This window comes from Mustelus asterias, chromosome 24 (assembly GCF_964213995.1).
Source record: "Mustelus asterias chromosome 24, sMusAst1.hap1.1, whole genome shotgun sequence".
NCBI classification, from domain to species: Eukaryota; Metazoa; Chordata; class Chondrichthyes; order Carcharhiniformes; family Triakidae; genus Mustelus; species Mustelus asterias.
The window spans coordinates 50,641,245-50,661,888 of record NC_135824.1 but is presented as its reverse complement, the minus strand read 5'-3'; the positions used below and the strand labels follow the sequence as shown (position 1 = coordinate 50,661,888).

The window sequence follows — 20,644 nt, the reverse complement described above, 5'->3', positions numbered from 1 at the left end:
ATGTGAGGAGCTTTGTCGTTAATAACCTTGTACGTGATGCAGATCAAATTTTATTTGTTTTGGAGGAGGTGGAGAATGTATGAATATTATAATCTTTATGGCTGTTAGATAAATGTGTTGCCCTTGCAACTTTTCCTGTGTTGCACTGATTTCATTCTAGGTAAGCATTTGGGAGTGATCGTGTCAGACTTTGCCTGGGACAGTTTGACAGTTGGGTGGCTAATTTATTTAACTCTTATCGAGATACTTAACTATATTGAGATTTCCCTGTGTGGTTGAGCGTACTTTGATAGTCTACGTAGAATTGGGCCCGTTCTCCATCTCTGTATGTTGAGATGTGCCTGCCTAATGCAGATTCTTCTGTGTTGTGAAAAAACAGACCATACTGCAGATACTCAGCAAGCCAAGCATTATCTGTTGAGTAGAGGACCAAAAGCTAACTGACCCGTGTTATCCAAAACTGTCTGATCAATGTTTCCAGCGTTTTGATCCAAATTTTCAGCAGCTGCAATATTCTTTATCATTTTTGTTCCCTCCTTTTTTATGTCAGATCCTGGTAGCACAAGGAAATGGTTGAGTGAATAAGCTGGTTTCCATCCTTTCAAATGAGTGGTAGTCTGTGCACGCGTGACCTGAGGACTTTGATGCAACTCCTTTTTCAGCATTCTTGGATCTCGCTTTTACTTCAGCTGCATAAGGCATCTTGTTTTAAGTTCTGCAGTCATAGAATCGCTACAGTGCAGAAGGAGGCCATTTGGCCCATTGAGTCTGCACCGACGACAATCCCACCCAGGTCCTATCCCCGTAACCCCACGTATTTATCCTGCTAATACTCCTGACACTAAGGGGTAATTTAGCATGGCCAATCCACCTAACCCACACAGCTTTGGACCGTGGGAGGAAACTGGAGCACATGGAGGAAACCCATGCAGACACTGGGAGAACACGCAGACTCCGCACAGTCACCCAAGACTGGAATTGAACCCGGGTCCAATTCCAGCCTTGGAATTGTGAGGCAGCAGTGCTAACCACTGTGCCACCAGAGTCGATCCTGCTCTGTGTTCTTCTATGGATTCCAAGTCTCTGTGCTCCCAGGAAGGACTGACTGGTCCCTCTTTCTAGATTGACAAATTCTGGAGGAAATTTGGGAGTGTTGACTTTTATTTATGGAACTTGGTACGTCGGTGGGTTTGTTTCGGATGAGTATTGTCTTAGGTAAGAGTTAGCAGAGTCTTCCTTCCCAAACTTAGTTCGAAAATGAATTTGCTGATTTAGGAACTGCCATTTAAAGTTAGAAGCATCCTCCACCAAGTCAAAGAATCCTGTGAACTTTATTTGGACTGGAGATTACATCTTGGCAATGGCTATCTCGATTTGAAGGTTATGCCTTGCAAGTACAAATGGAGCATATGTACGCATTTTGCACTATCTATACATTATTGATAATTAACCCCATTTTTCCTGTAGAATTGAGGTTGCCTCATTATATATGGCGGGTCTAATTGGATTTCTAGTTAATTTTAAAACTGTGTGCTGAAGATGAAAGCAAATCTATTCTAATTTGATTAAAAGATTTGTCGGGACACGTGTTCTTTCCAGTCTACCTACAGACCAAATTATTTTCTCTGTTGTATTAAATTGCTGTTCACTCTTTGCTGGGTCTCCCGGGGACCAGTAAAGTCCTTTGTCATATTGAGGAACCTTAGCACTAAGTTTGCCTTGTCCTTTAAGAATCGACGTTCCCAGTTGTGGGCCTCAGCCTCCTTGGCTCAACTTCTTTGGTGTCCTGTCTGTCACTAGCTGTGATTAGAATTATAATGTTGTGATATTGGTACCAAGTATTCCAAAAGTTGTTATTGGGGCTGAGATATGTTACAGCGGGGGAATTATTGCTGTTTTTATTCCTGTTCAACCAATGGAATATGAATATTCTCAGTTTGTCTTCCATAACACAAGTTGGTATTTATTTGTATTGTTACTTCCCTGTGAGCCTGGATCAGTGTATTTTCAAACCTTTAAGAGCCTGCACCGTGCATGATACCCCCAGTTATTGTTTTCTAACGCAGGTAATTCTGTGACAGGAGAACGCTGTAATATTTTCACAACTGGCATAGCTTCTTACGAGGAAATTAAATTTTATTTATTCGTCACAAGTAGGCTGACATTAACACTGCGGTGGTGTTCGCACAGACAGTGACCCAAGCCGGGAATCGAACCCGGGTCCCTGGCGTTTGTGAGGCAGCAGTGCTCACCAATGCTAAATTAATATAGCAGTAAAGCAATTGCGCACTTCCGTGTGTTCATGTGGGGCAGCTGTACCATAGTATCCACAGCACGTTGCCCTCACGCAGTAGGCACTCTGAGGTACCTAATGGACTGCAGGATGAGTAGCAACTCAATGTATTAGAATTTAACCGAGAAGAGAAACTCCTCCATAAAGGTACTCGACCTGCAGTTGCCTGCAATTCCTGTGCGCCCATGTGAGATTTCACCATTACTGAAATGGCCTGTCCAGTGACACATGAACTGTCCGTTTTAGGTGAGGAGGAATTCTCGTTTGGGTACGGAGGGACTGGAAAGAAATCAACAAACTGCAAGTTTCAGGACTACGGAGAGCGATTTTCTGAGAACGACGTGATGGGATGTCTAATTGTAAGTTTGCTTTGAATTATAATATGACTACTTTTTCACTCCACGTTACAAGCAGAGTAGATTCTCTCTTTTTTTTGTTTTACACATATTTAATATAGTGATTGCAGACGTGTTATTGGGTGTTGGAAATCTGTATTAATGATGAAGCTTTTTTGGAGCTTTGTATGGTTTTGAATGTTAGTTTTCAGATTGGTGAAACGGGTCAGAATGGGATTTGACTGCTCATGATATCAACTTGGTATCTCTGATAAAACTGTACTGGGAAAAGAGATTAATGTGATTCATGACGTTCAAACAAGGATTCTATGCTGCTGTTCAAATTTTGCAGTCTCCTGGAGAGCCTGTGATGGCTGTCTTGTAATCGTAAATTGTGGTTATCCATGCGGAACAGAAGCTTAGCCTTGCCACTGCTTATAATTCCTTTTGACAGTGGGCAGATTGCCTGGACTTATACTTTGTCAGGATCTCTTGGTTCTTGGTCAGATGTTTAGAATCAAAGAATCCCTACAGTACAGAATGAGGCCATTTGGCCCATGGAGCCTGCACTGACAACAATCCCACCCAGGCCCTATCCCCATAACCCCACGCACTTAACCTGCTAATCTCCCTGACAGTAAGGGGCAATTTAGCATGGCCAATCCACCTAACCTGCATATCTTTGGATACTAAGGGGCAACTTAGCATGGCCAATCCACCTAACCTACACATCTTTGGACTGTGGGAGGAAACCAGAGCACCCGGAGCAAACCCATGCAGAGATGGGGAGAACAAGCAAACTCCAGACAGTCACCCAAGGCCAGAATCTAACCCGGGTCCCTGACGCTGTAAGGCAGCAGTGCTAACCACAATTTGTGCCACCCTCAAATGACATGGAGGGGGTCAGAGGAATGGATGGTGTCACTTGCTGGAAAAGGTGGGAAAGGGGACTGAAGGTAAGATGGAAAATCTGAGCTAGCTCTCGTGTTTGAGGGCACTGCATTACATAGGAAATGAGGGTGGTTGATAAGATCAGTTGTTGTAATATTTTGTGGTTGAATATTTTTATTCTCCATCATCTAGAATTTTGAAGCCGGTGAAGATGTGGAGATGTCCTTTACAAAGAATGGAAGGTGGCTCGGTGTGGCGTTCAGGGCCAGAAAAATGGCTCTTGGCGGCTTGCCATTGTTTCCACACGTGCTGACAAAGAACTGTGCCATTGAATTCAACTTTGGGCAGAGGGAACCGTGGTGCAGAATTCCCGATGGGTTCAAGTACATTGAACATGTGCCTGTAGATGAGCGTATACCAGGCACAGCCGGACCAAAGACCAAGTCGGAGTGTGAGGTAGGTACACGGACCAGGGTTAGAAAAGGTTATTGTGATCCTAAAAGAAATCTGCCTCGAAGAAACCCTTTCGTTGAACTACACCATTTGAAAAAAAAAATTAGTTTGAATTCCCCACTTGGTCTACTTTTCCCCCATGATGTCTAAATCTATTTGATTTTAATTACATAATTAATTTCAGGATATTTTTCAGTGTTTCAAGTCTTGGGATGTGGATCTTTTGTTTTTGTGCCTCTCCTAGGATCATAATTCTGCAGTAGCAAATCTTGTAAAATGTCCAAAGGATGAAATTTAGAAATGGCAATGTTGTTCATACACCCAGCCATGAATCCTAGATTACACCCCCCATGGTCCTATTAGAAGAACATAATGTGAAAGGTTGATTGAAGACTCCTATTGACAAGGTGCTTTGGTCTATGCAATCTCACCCCACTGTCCATGCCCATTGCTTATATGGTGCAAGCACAGAAAGCACTATTAATCAACCATGTCTTTATCAAGACATCTGAATCATGTCTTTATCAAGACATCTGAATGATGTCTAGATAACTAAATGGATGAGGATAATTTCTGGGGTATTGACGGGTGGATACCTGGCTCCTTGCTGTGACTGAGCTAGTAAACCACAAACCAAGAGCAATACTCTGGGGTTCTTGGCTCTAATCCCACCGTAGTAAATGGTTTCAATAAAATATCGTCCTGTGGCAGGCATGGGTGAGCTGAAACACCTGGTCTTGTGGAGTCTGTGAACCATCCGTAGATAGATTGGTGCAGAATAATTGGAAGCTTAGCCGCCAAGCATTGAACTCTAAGGATAAGACTCACGTCTCCATAAAACCAAGAGGCGACACAGATGTGGCCCCCAGCGCAAGGTGTTCTGGTGAAGATGCTCATCAGTCACCCCGTTCAGGAGATGATAGGTGGCAGCATCTCATTCCACCATGAGGATGGAATACAGGTCCATTGAATGCATTCGGCTGCCTTCGTTTGGGAGGGGGGGGGGCAGTTTTAGCTCAGATGGCTGGTTTGTAATGCAGAGCAATGCTAACAGCACAGGTACATTTCCTGTACCGGCTGAGGTTATCTATGAAGGCCCTGCCAACTCAACCTTGCCCATTGCCTGAGTTGTGGTGACCCTCGGGTTAAATCACACCAGTCAGCTCTCTCTCTAAAGGGAGAGCAGCCCCTGGTTCTCTGGGAGCACACGCTCACGCGCACACATCACTGACAGGTGGGTCATTTTGTAGGGCAATGGTTAAGCTAAAATAGGGTTGGAAGGCCAAAACACTTTTAAATCACTGATTTGAGGGATAATGAATAACAGTTTGTGGTCTTTGTATGTAACATCTTTCAGAATCAAAATCGTACTGTTTTAAAATTGTTTAGTCATCGATCAGGAACTTAGGGGCAGTTGGTTGAAGGCATGGCAGCCATTGGTAGGACAGAAGGAAGAGGAATGCATAAGAGGAGCAGACAGCACACCCCCCCCCCCCCCCGCCCCATCCTCCGACGCTCCAATGAAAACAATCCAAGTTTGTTCAACCTTTCTTCATAGTCCATATCCTCCAAACCACCCACTGCCCTGCCCTAGGCAATTTTTCTTGTCACTTCTCAAAGACCTCAATCAAGCTTGTGAGACACAACTTCCCCTTCACAAAACCATGCTGCCTGTCGCTAATAAGCCTATTCCCTTCCAGATGTGAGTACATCATCCCTAAGAACATTACAGCGCAGTACAGGCCCTTCGCCCCTTTCGATGTTGCGTCAACCTGTGAAACCAATCTAAAGTCCATCTAACCTACACTATTCCAATATCATCCATATGTTTATCCAATGACCATTTAAATGCCCTTAATGTTGGCGAGTCCACTACTGTTGCAGGCAGGGCATTCCACGCCCTTACTACTCTGAGTAAAGAACCTACCTCTGACATTTGTCCTATATCTATCACCCCTCAATTTAAAGCTATGTCCCCTCGTGTTAGCCATCGCCATCTGAGGAAAAAGGTTCTCGCTGTCCACCCTATCTAATCCTCTGATCATCTTATATGCCTCTATTAAGTCACCTCTTAACCACCTTCTCTCTAACGAAAAACAGCCTCAGCCTTTCCTCATAAGACCTTCCCACCATACCAGGCAACATCCTAGTAAATCTCCTCTGCACTCTTTCCAATGTTTCCATATCCTTCCTATAATGCGGCGACCAGAACTGTACGCAATACTCCAAGTGCGGCCGTACCAGAGTTTTGTACAGCTGCGACATGACCTCATGGCTCCGAAACTCAATCCCTCTACCAATAAAAGCTAACACTCCGTACGCCTTCTTAACAACCCTATCAACCTGGGTGCCAACTTTCAGGGATCTATGCACATGGACACCGAGATATCTCTGCTCATCCACACTACAAGTATCTTACCATTAGCCCAGTACTCTGTATTCCTGTTACTCCTTCCAAAGTGAATCACCTCACACTTTTCCGCATTAAACTCCATTTGCCACCTCTCAGCCCAGCTCTGCAGCTTATCTATGTCCCTCTGTAACCTGCAACATCCTTCCGCACTGTCCACAACTCCACCGACATTAGTGTCATCTGCAAATTTACTAACCCATCCTTCTATGCCCTCATCCAGGTCATTTATAAAAATGACAAACAGCAGTGGCCCCAAAACAGATCCTTGCGGTACACCACTCGTAACTGAACTCCAGGATGAACATTTCCCTCTGTCTTCTTACAGCTAGCCAATTCCTGATCCAAACCGGTAAATCACCCTCAATCCCATGCCTCCGTATCTTCTGCAAGAGCTTACCATGGGGAACCTTATCAAATGCTTTGCTGAAATCCATATACACCACATCAACTGCTTTACCCTTATCCACCTCTTTGGTCACCTTCTCAAAGAGGTTTGTGAGGCACAACCTACCCTTCACAAAACCGTGCTGACTATCCCTAATCCAAATTATTCCTTTCTAGATGATTATAAATCCTATCTCTTATAATCCTTTCCAAAACTTTGCCCACAACAGAAGTAAGACTCACTGGTCTATAATTACCTGGGTTGTCTCTACTCCCCTTCTTGAACAAGGGGACAACATTTGCTATCTTCCAGTCTTCTGGCACTATTCCTGTAGACAATGATGACATAAAGATCAAAGCCAAAGGCTCTGCAATCTGCTCCCTAGCCTCCCAGAGAATCCTAGGATAAATCCCATCCGGTCCAGGGGACTTATCTATTTTCACACTTTCCAGAATTGCTAACACCTCCTCCTTATGAACCTCAATCCCGTCTAGTCCAATAGCCTGTATCTCAGTATTCTCCTCGACAACATTGTCTTTTTCCTGTGTGAATACTGACGAAAAATATTCATTTAGTGCCTCTCCTATCTCTTCGGACTCCACGCACAACTTCCCACTACTGTCCTTGACTGGCCCTAATCTTACCCTGGTCATTCTTTTATTCCTGACATACCTATAGAAAGCTTTAGTGTTTTCCTTGTTCCTACCTGCCAAAGACTTCTCATGTCCTCTCCTAGCTCTTCTTAGCTCTCTCTTTAGGTCCTTCCTAGCTAATTTGTAACTCTCAAGCGCCCTAACTGAGCCTTCACGTCTCATCTTTACATAAGTCTCCTTCTTTCTCTTCACAAGAGATTCAATTTCTTTAGTAAACCACGGTTCCCTCGCTCGACCACTTCCTCCCTGCCTGACAGATACATACTTCTCAAGGACACGCAGTAGCTGTTCCTTGAACAAGCTCCACACTTCAATTGTGCCCATCCCCTGCAGTTTCCTTCCACATCCTATGCATCCTGAATCACGCCTAATCGTATCATAATTTCCTTTCCCCCAGCTATAACTCTTGCCCTGCGGTATAAGTAAACGTCACCAAAGTGTTCACCTACATCCAAATCTAACACCTGGCCTGGCTCATTACCCAGTACCAAATCCAATGTGGCCTCGCCTCTTGTAAGAATCTTCTCCAACAATTTCCCCACCACTGATGTAAGGCTCACAGGGCTGTAATTTCCTGGATTGTCTCTTCTGCCCTTCTCAAACAGAGGAACAACGTCAGCTACTCTCCAATCCTCTGGCACCTCCCCCGTGGCTAAAGAGGCTTTAAAGATTTTGGCCAAGGCCTCAGCAATTTCTTCCCTCGTCTCTCTCAGTATTCTGAGATAGACCCTATCAGGCCCCGGGGACTTTTCCATCGAAATGTTTTTCAAAACCTCCAATACCTCCTCCCTTTTTATCTCAACATGCCCTAGAATGTCAACATCCTCCTTTCTACACTCACCGTCCACCACATCCTTCTCCTTTGTGAATACTGATGCAAAGTATTCGTTAAGGACCTCATCCACCTCATCTGGCTCCACACACACACTCCCTCCAATGTCCTTGAGTGGACCTACCCTTTCCTTAGCTACCCTATTCCTCCTTACATATGCATAAAAAGCTGTGGGATTCCCCTTAATGATTGGGGAGGTGGGGGGTGGGGGAGGGGGAGGGTTGCATGAGCTGAATTTTAGGAGAAGTGTTGGTTTCAAGGTCGGGAACGAAAGCATTGTTGCAATAGAGTCTAGAAGTGACCAAGGCAGGGATTGGTTTCAGAATCCTAGAATCCCTGCAGTACAGGAGGAGGCCATTCGGTCCATTGAGTCTGCACTGACAGGCCCTATCCCCGTAAGCCCATGCATTTACCCAGCTAATCCCCCTGATACTAAGGGCAAGTTAGCATGGCCAATCCACTTAACCTGCACACCTTTGCAGTGTGGGAGGCAAACCGGAACACCCGGAGGAAACCCACACAGACACGGGGAGGACGTGCAGACTCCACACAGGCAGTCACTCGAGGCCAGAATTGAACCTGGGTCCCTGGCGCTGTGAGGCAGCAGTGTGCCCCCGTGCTGCCCATCAGTGGCAGGTGGGCTGAAATAAGGGTGGAGATGGAAGTGGGCATTCTTGCGATGGCAGTGATATACGGTTGGAAACTGAGCTTGAGGTTAAAAAGAATGCTTGAGATTGTGAACAGTTTAGTTCAACCTCAAACTAGTGACGACAATACAAATTGGAAAGAGGAGTTAAAATGTGTAGTAAGAAACGGTGAAATTTTGAACTGCCCTGACGGGTAAAACTTCAGCACCCACATTGATCTCGTCATCACTCACCTTCAAGCGGCAGGACTCACATGCATCTCAATGTGGACATCATTCTCCGGCAAACCAAATTACTGCGCTTTTTCATCACAAACTGTGCCTCTGGCCAATGACTTGCTGTGCAAGCCTTAGTTTCTCAGGTTGGGAGGCCTGTTTAGGGAGTGAGTTGAGCTAATTCTTGAGAAGCGTTGGCAGCAGCTGTAAAGATTCCAGCAGAGGGCAGTAAAGGGTCAGCTGCTTTTATGAACCAGAGGGAGGTTTGCCTTTGGGTGGTCTGCAAGACACCAGAATGACGAATAAGCTTTCTGCCACTGTTGCCACATAATCGTCACTGGTAATTGCAGCGTGGTTATGACTTGAACAGACAGATTTGGGACAGCGTTGCTTATCTTCTGTTTCAAGTAAAGATTCTCCAAGGGGTTCAATGCAGAACAGCCAGCACTGACAGCGTGTGGCATTTAGTGCAATCCCCGGTTATTATTATTTCACAGTCAGCGGGCGACCTTGCTTTAGCTGCCTTAACCCCAAGCTGTGGCATTCTCTCCCTGATCTGTCTGGCTCCCTCCTTCCATTGTAACCCTCCTTGACAACTACCCTTTTGACCAGACTTTTGGTCACATGTTCTAATTTCTTTATGAAGCGCCTCAAGACACAGCGGCACAGTGGTTAGCACTGCTGCCTCACAGCTCCAGGGACCCGGGTTCAATTCCGGCCTTGGGTCACCGTCTGTGTGGAGTTTGCACGTTCTCCCCGTGCCTGCATGAGTTTCCTCCGGGCGCTCTGGTTTTCTCCCACACTCCAAAGATGTGCGGGTTAGGTGAATTGGCCATGCTAAATTGCCCCTTGGTGTCGGGGGATTAGTCGGGTAAATACGTGGGGTTACGGGATAGGATATTGGTGCGATTGTTGTCGGTTCAGGCTCGATGGGCCAAACGGCCTCCTCCTGCACTGTAGAGATTCTATGATCAGATGTTTTACGACCTTAAAAGTGCTATATAAATGCAAGTTGTTGCATAATGATAAATGACTGAACAGAAAAGTCTGCAGATAGTTGGAAGAAAAGGAAATTGGAGAAAATGAGGGGCGCAGCACCTTAAAGAATTTTGAGAGTCATGTGTTTTATTCGTGAGGTTTTTTTCTTCCCTCTTAGATCCTGATGATGGTTGGTTTGCCTGCCGCTGGGAAGACAACATGGGCAATTACACATGCAGCTCGCAATCCCTGGAAGAAATACAATATCCTTGGAACAAACGCCATAATGGAAAAGATGAAGGTAGGTATCGGGCATGCGGAATGACCCAGTTCTTGTGTTTGTGCCTGAACTGGTAAGTAGCTTGGAGACGCTTAGCTGGTAACCTTCACTAACCGAGTTCAGTCTAAAATCCCCCAGTAATCCTCTAAACATGGGGTCAGTATATGATAAGTCTGCTTTCCAAAGACCGAATAAATAAACACAGACTGAAAATCCAGTAATGGGACCAGGTGTCATTGCCCCAGTAGTATTTCTAGAGACTGATGGCATTTTCTTCTGTGACCTATTTGTGCCTCAACTAGTTTTGGAAAGGTTGAAAATGTTTATCTATAAATCCATCAACAGTTTATTTCGGTAGGTTATTGCAGAAAGGGTCAAAAGTCGTCATCTGCAGTGCTATTTTCAGTTTTGTACTTAATATACTGTCAAAGGGGGAGGGGAGGCAGTGGCGCAGTGGTATTGTCACTGGATTAGTAATCCGGAGACCCCAGTCAAGATCTGGGGACCTGAGTTCAAATCTCATCATGGCAGATGGTGATCTTTGAATTCAATAAAATATCTGGAAATAATCCTGATGACCATGAAACCATTGTTAATTGTTTCAAAAACCCATCTGGTTCATTAATGCCCTTTAGGGAAGGAAATCTGCCGTCCTTACCCAGTCTGGCCTACATGTGACTCCAGAGCCACAGCAATGTGGTTGACTCTCAAATGCCCTCTGGAATGGAGGGCAGTTAGGGATGGGTAATAAACGCTGGCCCAGCCGGCAACACCCACATCCCGTACATGAATTTTTAAAAAATGGCATTAAGTGCAGATACGTGTGCAAATATTAAGGTCCTTTTGTTTAAATAATCCTTGGAGGAGGGCAGAGACGGGCAGCATGGTGGCACAGTGGTTAGCACTGCTGCCTCTCAGTGCCAGGGACCTGGGTTCAATTCTGGCCTTGGGCGACTGCAGGCTCCGCACAGACAGTGATCCAAGCCAGGAATTGAACCCGGGTCCCTGGCACTGGTGAGGCAGCAGTGCTAACCACTGTGCCACCGTGTTCCCCCCGCGTGCTGGTTAGGTGCATTGGCCATGCTAAATTCTCCCTCAGTGTATCTGAACAGGCGCTGGTGTGTGGTGACTCGGGGTAGTGTTAGCAGGGTAAATACGTGGGGTTATGGGGATAGGGCCTGAGTGGGACTGTTGTCGGTGCAGGCTCGATGGGCCGAATGGCCTGCATTGTAGGGATTCTGTGATTTTCACAGTAACTTCATTGCGGTGTTAATGTAAGCCTACTTGTGATGCTAATAAATACAACTTAAAAAAACTTATGAGAGTGACTGTAGACAAAAAGGCCTAAATTAATTTCTTGTGATCAGGAACCATGTGATTGTAGCACTTTCTATGGTAAATGCTTCCAGGTCACTTCAAACAGGTGTAATTATTCGACTTCAAGTGGGTTTTCCCTTTGCTTACCTTTGCCTCATGCCTTGACATTAGTCAATGTATTTGTATCAAATCAAATCAAAATGAACTCAAGATGATGTCCACACTTGCAATAAGACATTTTAACTCCCTGTCACCTTCTCAAAGGCATGGAATACCTGCAGTGCAGAAGGAGGCCATTTGGCCCATTAAGTCGACACCGACAACAATCCCACCCAGGCCCTATCCCGTAAACTCATGTGTTTACCTTGCTAATCCCCCTGACACTAAGGGGCAATTTAGCATGGCCAATCCACCTAACCTGCACATCTTTGGAGGGTGGGAGGAAACCGGAGCACCCGGAGGAAACCCATGCAAACACAAGGAGAACTTGCAGACTCCACACAGTCACCCAAGGCCAGAATCAAACCCGGGTCCCTGGCGCTGTGAGGCAGCCCGCAGTTGCATCAAAGTCTGACCTTGCTAGTGGTGCCCACATCATATGAAAATGAATATGACGCCAGCCACAAAACAGCAATGCGTATATAATTACTAAAGTTTGTGTATTTCAGATCAGCATTGATGTATCATATTAATACGGAGCGCGCCTGTAAAGTCCTTAAAATATTATTTTATATACTAATATAGGTTGTGGCCTTCCATATTCCCTGGAGACACAAGACTCTGTGAAGCCCCTCTCTCCACTGCATCTCACATGCGTGTGAAGCCCCCTCTTCCCTCAACATGCACACTGGCATGCCCTTCTTCCAAACCCCTAACTCGCTCACTCAGCAACCTGGCCTTTTCAAAGACCTTAGAACAAAACTGAGCTGCTCTTCACGTTGAGGTGACTGTGACTGGAAACTGATGCAGATTCACTTTAATGAGCCGAGATTTGGGCTCCGCTGCACCCTCCTGGGTAGCTAGTTGCACTGTGTCAAAGCATGCCAGTTAATATGTCCCATTTTTTCCGCTACTTTGCAAGAACTCTGATTTGGACTTAATGAAGAACTCGTGAACAAAAAACTTGCCACTCTGAATTAGCAGCAGGGGCAAGTCACCAAATTAATTTTACAATAATAATTTAATCTAATCTCGTCTATTTTCCAGAAGTGTTTTGGTTAATGAGCGACACTTTTCACTATAGCTGCATGCTTGACTCTCAAAGTGCTCATACTGTATTGAGAGTTTTGAGTTTTTTTTCATTTGCAATGGACAAATACTGGAACATCTTTAAAGCTAATTACAGTATAACATCTCACTAAATAAAGAAAAAATGTTTTGTCTCTTGTGAACTTTTGTGATTCAGGGATGAATTCTATCTTTTTTTCCTGGAGATCAGAAGTCCTCAACCTTCGCTTTATCTTCTTGTGTACTAGTTTGAGCATCTTACTACCTTTTGACTTTATCAATCAATAAATAGCACACGGTGCAGAATCTACCTTACTGACTTTGGGAATTTTGGTACATCTTCGTTTCCGCCCTCTGCAGCCACTTTGCGAGTTTTCCCGGAGAACCGCATCACGCTCTGGCTCCCTCTCCCTCCCCACTGCCTGCCAAATCGCGGCTCTGCTGCTTCCCAGAAATGAAAAGTAGTTTGAAGTTTTAGTATTGTCACAAGTAGGCTTACATCAGTACTGCAATGAAGTTAGTAATATGGGTATACAGGTGAGTTTAAGCCCAGGCTAATGGGCTCTCCAGTGCTTAAACTATTTAATTACAAATTGGGTTAGTATTCCGATTCACTGGCCACACACCAGGAACTGATGCTTACTAGGAGCCAAAGAATCCGGTCCTTTGAGCAACAGGCATCTCTGCCATTTTCACAGGTGATGGGTCTTCGCCGTCAACGCAATTATGCAGGCCGTTGGGACGTCCTGATCCAGCAGGCTACTCAGTGTTTGAACCGCCTCATCCAAATCGCTGCTCGCAAGAAACGTAACTACATCCTTGACCAGGTACTGTTGTGTTTCCCTGCTTTATTGTTGCACCCAGCTAAGATAGCTTACGTCACTAAATTCACAGTACATTTATTCAGCTAATTAAATCTCTTGTAATATTTAAACGAAACATTGTAAATAAAGCTTGACTTTGTTTCATTACCTGGGGATCAAATGAAAGTAACCATCTCACGTAAAGAACAAAAATGCAAGATGAAATGTAATGATGTTGCTGCTTAGAAAATAAAGCTCCGATGGTGAGTGACTGATCTCCATTGTTACCAAAGTAAAAAAAAAAGTAAATATAGTAATTGGAACTTTGTTTTGTTAAATAATTGACGTCCAGGTAAGTTATCACTAACTAGTATTGGCTTTTCAGGTCCTCCAGGACGGGCAAGGTAAGTACAGGTCTAAAGGATAATCTTTGGTTCAGGATAACTGTAAGTACCGCTGGTAAGTAGCTACATGTTGTCTTGTCTGGGGGCAGGTGGTCTTGTGAAGCACTGGTAAGTATAAGTAAGTATCAGTGAGTGTAGTCAGGGTCAAGACAGGGAAGACTTTGCACTTTTTTGGTGGCATTTGTTGACCCCTTAGGTGCAAAGAACCGAGTCCTAATTATATTTACAGATGCTAACTTACACGAAAACTTAATAGTCGTCCACTGTAGGTGACACTGTAGTTGCTCTGATACACGCATCTACTTTGTTCGAGCTCTAAAGTCCTGTTCTTAATTGGATGAGATTGACTTTATCAAACTTTCTGAAGATATTTAACTGTTCCCTTGAGAATGGAACTTGCTCTATCCTAGCGGCTGAATGACCCACACATTTCACATTTGTGTACAGACACCTTGCACCACAATTGAATTAGATAGTTCTAATCCTCAAAATGTATGCTGAAGATTGGCATATCAAATTTTGCATAACCTTGAAGTACATTAAAGATGTACACCGCTATTAAATTCCACACCCATGTTTGGTTTGCCTATTGCGATTGGTTTACATCGTAAGGACTTTGTGTCTTGTGTTGCTTCATAATTTCTGTAATCCAAGCCTGGAAATGCCTTGAATTTCGAATGAAGAGCGAGGATTCTTTTATGCTGGCAGAAAGTTCAGAAGCCTAAGAAGCTTTTTAAAAAGAATGGAGATTAAGCATAAATGATGTTGCAGGGTTGCGATATTCCTCGCTCAAAGTGCTTTTGTAACTGGAGAATAAGTGCTCACTGCGAGATATAGTTTACTGTGTAGTTTGAACAGATTACAGATATAATGAGCTGTCTAATAACTGCATTTAAAAACTGAAAATGCTGGACAAAAAACCCCAGCAGGTTTGACAGCATCTGTGGAGAAAGAAATAGAGTTGAGTCCGTGTGACTCTTCTTCAGAGCTTTGTTTAAAGTTTATTTATTAGTCTCTAGTAAGGCTTACATTAACACTGCAATGAAGTTACTGTGAAATTTCCCTAGTCGCCACACTCCGGCGCCTGTTCGGGTCAGTGCACCCTAACCAACACGTCTTTCGGACTGTGGGAGGAAACCGGAGCACCCGGAGGAAACCCACGCAGACTTGGGGAGAATGTGCAGACTCCACACAGACAGTGACCCAAGCCGGGAATCGAACACGGGCCCCTGACGCTGTGAAGCAGCAGTGCTAACCACTGTGCCACCCCTGTTGCCTACAGTAATGTGATGTTGCCAGCAGTCGTAAAAAGGGATGGTTTATAGCTTTCAAACAAATGAATATTTGACTCTGTGGATTGGCTGGCATTGTGCACCGTCACATTAAAATGATCAATTCCCTTTTGGTGTGAAGCAATTTGCGATTTCAACCTTTAAAAAAAACATATACTCTTGAATTTTCTTGTCATTAAACATTAACTGATTAAGCAGGTTTGTTGGTTACTTAACTGAATTCTCCTATAAATGCCAAAATGGATAATAATGGGCAGGTAATTGTGTGGTACGGCAGAGCAATATAGCTTGTGCTTTGAATCTCACCATTGTTGCTACTTTAGCTAGTTAGTGTCAGATGCTTTCAACTCTGAACTGATTTTACCAAGTTGTAACTGTGCCCCCTGAAATCTTGTTGAGAGGAGTGTGAGATTGTGCTACCCCGAGAAGCTGTAAAATACTGAAGGCTGAATTCAATTACTGTTCCAATTGTAAACGTCAGCCAATCTTGTATAGTCAACCTGAGCAAACAGAAATTAGGTACAACTTTGAATGGAGCCGTACTGCACTGCAAAAACTGCTGTCGGAGCCTCAGAATTTAGTGGAATTTTGTTTAAAAATGAGAAGAATGTTCCATTGAAACAGAGTCCTTTATTTGAATTATTCTGCAGTGGATTTGCAGAAGCTGAACCTTACCTGTGACTTAAATTGTAATTGCTTTGAACTTTAGGAAGTTACCACCCCCTTGGGTGGGGAAAATGCCGCTGTGTGTAAAATGTGTATTGAGTGGCTTATTGCATAACTTAGCAAACTCAATTAGGGAATAATTTGCTGGTTTTTGATAGCAAACTCAAATTAGGGCATAATTTGCTATCATAAAATTAGACGACGCTATGCTTCTGTCTTTCCGTTGTGCTGCCACAGAAATAACTAGAAAAGGAATTGATTTCTCAAAGTGGGAAGAATTCAAGATGTTTGGGTGGGTGCGCAATAGTCTATTGAATAAAGTCCCTGCGGAGAAGGCAGGATATCTGAGCAGAGTTTTCCAATCCTCCTCTGATGTAAAAACTGTCCATTATAATGGCTGCATTCAAGAGGAGAAAGGGAGGATAAACCGCCGACTGTGGACACACATTTGTTTAGGATCGGTTTTGGATGAAATATTACAATTCATAGTTGGATATTGAACCATTAAACATTTAGAAATGTTTGGGGGCATTGGACCATGCAACTGTTAAAGATGAGGTGCATTTCACAAATGTAATAGAACTTGAAGACTGCTCGGATAACCGAGAATGCAGTAGATGTAGTGTGGAGGGATTGTGAAAACCATTGAATGGAGCAAAGGAGATTGAGAGTTCATTTGACAAAAGGTGTGCAAGATTATGACGGATTTAGATAAGGCAGACAAAGAGAAGCTCTTCCCTTGTGATACGAGGATGTGGGAACATGGACTTAAGCTTTTGGACAAGAGATGCAGGGAGGCTGTGAGGGAGAATGTTTTTGCGCAGCGAGTGGTAATGACCCTGGAACTCGCTGTGAAGGTGGGCGGTGGAAGCAAAGCTGGTGATTGATTTGAAAAAGAATTTGGGTGGACACTTGAGGGAAGTGAACATGCAAAGCTCTGGGGATAGATTGGGAGAAATGGGACTGTTCGGATTGCTCCATATTGGGTTGGCATGGGCTTGATGTAAAGAATAGCACCCTCTGCTACAATGACTGGTTGCTTCAGAGGCAGTGTGGGATGTTAACCAAGTGTGCCGAACAAAATCGCTTGTTGGCATAAGAGGAGCCTAATGGAAAGTTGCAAAATGGGGGCGAAACGAAGGGTTAGACTTGATGGCTCTTGCTAGTAATGTGACAGTGATGTACTGCAGGATTAGTCCTCCATTCATATGGACAATTTGGACTTGGGCATAAGTAGTACAGTAATACTTTGCTGACAAACTAGGAGGTTTGCTGCAAGGACTGTCAAAGGCTTGAGGTTGGTGTGGACAGGAGGGTGATCTGCAGTGTAAGGTGGGATGGTTCATTTTGGGAAGGAAAACACAGAATGGGAGCACACAACATACAGACACTGAATTATGTTGTTTGGATGTAAAGAGAGCAGTGAGTACATAATTCCTCGAAAGTGAATGCTGTTGATAACGACTACAATTAAAATGAGCGGTGTTATCATTCATTGTTTTATAAATAGCAGGAGAGGGCTTGAGCAAAGAGACCGTGATAACAATGTGTCCAGCAATGGTTAGGGCACGGTTGGAGAACTGTGCAATTTTTTGAATGCCGCATTGCAGCTCGAGTCTGAAAGCTGTGTGTAGATTTACCGGGATGAGTCCTCACTAAAGGGACTTGTAGCCCGCAAGTGTGTAGCAGATTGCTCCATTGTGAGTTGTGGAAAATAAGAAACTTGTATGTACCAGAATATGCTGCCAGCTGTGATATCGTTGTGTCAGAGCTGTAACATATCCATAGTTCAAAGCAGAAATTCAGGCTTATTGGACATTGTATTCAGTTTATGGCTATGCATTTGTCTCAAACACCTCAATTCATTTGTGTGCGCGTGTGATTTATTTTACAACATGCTTGTGACGCGCCAACCTAGTCACCGAGTGTGGGAAATCAGATTGGACTCAAGAATTGATGTTGAGCTAGGGGAGAGTAAAAATGAAAATGGAATAAAAATGGTGAGGCAGATTCAGGAAGAACAGTCAAGAGTTAAAGGGATGTAATCCAATAAGGCATTTGCAGAAAGGGGTAGAGGATTCTTGAATAAAACAAGAAAACACAATGCGAGGGATGTACAACTCCTTTAAATGAGCTGCATTTTAAATAAATATTGCTGTAATGACTGTAACCATCAACTGCTATTCCGTCTCGTGAGACCCTGTTTCCCCAAAAGTTAGAAGTTCATCTGGCATTATTCTTCCTTTGCCAGTGGGAGGATGGTGGTTCCCTTGCAGCCAGGGGCAACAAATCCTTTGCTACTAATTTTCTTCACTGATAGACGTGTGGCAGAGTCTTGTGCCATCCCCTGTGGCTAGTTTGGGAAATCCCTCATTCAAATGCACCCGATGCCTGATCGAGGGACTATGAGGTTTTTTGTTGGGAGGGGGGGGAGGAAGGAGGAGGGACGAGAGCCACCTCCCAGCCGTTGATGTCAAATCCCCTCCCTCGTGATGTCACTCCTGCCAATATTTGCCCCTGCCCTGGGATCCAGTGAGGATGATCTTCGGCCCACAGACAGACACACAAATTTTAAGTTATCAACTAGAGCCTCAAGACTGAACGGAAATATATTTTCTACTGCCAATAGTAGGGTTACCATTAGAATAGGAGGGTCATGGAACAAACTGTCCCATTTGAGGCACTAAATAGACCCAAAGTAATTCCAGAAATCCTTGTGCGCTGCTCTCTGTAAATGCAAAAGTAGCCTGAATTAAAAACAGTGATCATTGACAGCACTGTCAGCCCAGTGGAAACACGAGCCTGAATGCACAACACCAAACTAGACTCATGACTGAAACTGCAGCAGAGTCGCTCGATAAAATTGGGATTATTTCTCTACCAGGATGCATGGAGTGGTGGACAGTTACATAATACAAATTAACTGCGTAAGATCAGTCAGTCAGTCACTTACAGTACGGGGGGCGGGGGATCTCAGGGCATGACTGAGAGGCTTGGGCATATTCCCAAATAATTTCCATTCTGCCTGGCACTTGTGGTGTCAGTGCGTGCAGTTATTTTATAGATAATTTCAAAAACATGCACTTTCCACAGTTATCGCAGCCATATTTGTCAAATTCATGATTGCTGCTTTTAATAGTTAACTTTTGCAGGGAGTAAAGGAGCATTTAATGCAATTAGTGAATTAATGAAAAGAAATATTGTTCAGTTGTGGTGTAATTTATTAATCGGTGTGATTTGTTGACTTTTCAACTTAAGATATGGACTACTTGTTCTGTGTGCTAAATTCTAATTGGTTGAAGTTGCCAGTTTTCAGGCTGGAATTGTTTGGTCTAGCACCGTCTATTTAGCCGACAGATAGTTGGGTTTGTTTTATTAATGCTTCACTGATTACTGTTTGAAGGCTTGGAGCCTTCAAATAGATAAATAGGTTCTTGATTAATAAGGGGATGAGGGGTTATGGGGAAAAGGCAGGAGAATGGGGATGAGAAAAAAATCAGCCATGATTGAATGGCGGAGCAGACTTGATGGGCCGAGTGGCCTCATTCTGCTCCTATGTCTTATGGCAGTAGGGATGGGAGAAAGGCCGACTCAATTTGGATGTTTGAAGTTCTCCGCTTTTTAAGATTGCGCTGACAAGTTACACTGTTGGTTTGGTTTGTCTAAATTATGGAGCAACACAAGAATTTCCTGAACCTTTGCAATTCCTGTCGGGTTTATCCAACACTTCAAAAACGTCCAGTCAGGAGATTCTGAACTCTGCGGGTAAGTTTTTTTTCTGCTGCAAGGGAATGGAGGGGAGGGGGTTGCCCACCCTGCCAGGACACTTGAGCTACGAGGGGGAAAAACTGTTTATTTCATCGTTTACAGGCCTCAATGTCTGCAAACCAAGCAACAAATAATGAACAATTTTGCCTCTTCTTTGTCACCATTGCTAGACAAATGTTTATGGATCAGCACAGAGACGAAAAATGCGTCCTTTTGAAGGGTTTCAACGCAAGGCTATTGTAATTTGTCCCACGGATGCCGATTTAAAACAACGAACAATAAAGCGCACTGATGAGGAAGGAAAGGATGTTCCTGATCATGCAGTTTTAGAAATGAAAGGTAGGAAACTGGAAACACACAATCCTGTTAACAAAAAAAAAAGTCGGAAGAGAGGGAAAAAAAAGCACAGTCAGAAAGATCTCTTCCCTCCTTCATCCTTTTGTTGTTGATCCCCGCATCAAACCCATTTCACCGTCTCTTCCCTCTTACCAGATGTACACACTATAAACCCCAGGTTAGTACACCAAGAATGTTATGGCCATCACCAGATTCTCTGATTTATGTGGTGTCCATAAGTGCGTTGACGGTAACCAGTTACACAATGTCAAGCGATCTGCCTGGAAATTCAGCGGCAGTTTTCTGTGGATCGCGGTATCTTTTAAAATTTTTTTATTTATTTTCCTTGCACCCTACTTTCTCCCAGTGATGAGTGGCGTTGGGCCACTGGCGCAAAGATCCATCCTGTGGTGGTTCGAACTTTATTTTTGCCAATTCCTGAGAGTGCCCGTTGAC

The 20,644-nt window shown here is 44.0% G+C and overlaps 2 protein-coding genes across 3 annotated transcripts in view; one reads left to right on the top strand and one right to left on the bottom strand.

Annotated features, from left to right (window-relative positions):
• Positions 1-20,644, top strand: part of LOC144511370 (heterogeneous nuclear ribonucleoprotein U-like protein 1) — a 60,541-nt gene extending 39,897 nt beyond the window's left edge. The window contains exons 7-11 of one of the 2 annotated variants that reach the window (XM_078241666.1): positions 2,540-2,652; positions 3,712-3,975; positions 10,274-10,396; positions 13,618-13,746; positions 20,023-20,644. In XM_078241666.1, coding sequence (XP_078097792.1) covers positions 2,540-2,652; positions 3,712-3,975; positions 10,274-10,396; positions 13,618-13,746; positions 20,023-20,301 — 908 coding nt within the window. In that variant the 3' untranslated portion in view covers positions 20,302-20,644. Of the gene's footprint in view, positions 1-2,539; positions 2,653-3,711; positions 3,976-10,273; positions 10,397-13,617; positions 13,747-14,107; positions 14,286-20,022 lie in introns of those variants that run through there. The other variant, XM_078241667.1, reaches the window with a different exon arrangement.
• LOC144511099 (cytochrome P450 2F3-like) overlaps positions 20,447-20,644 on the bottom strand; it is a 36,196-nt gene continuing 35,998 nt past the window's right edge. The window contains exon 9 of the mRNA XM_078241076.1: positions 20,447-20,469. Coding sequence (XP_078097202.1) covers positions 20,447-20,469 — 23 coding nt within the window. The remainder of the gene's footprint in view (positions 20,470-20,644) is intronic.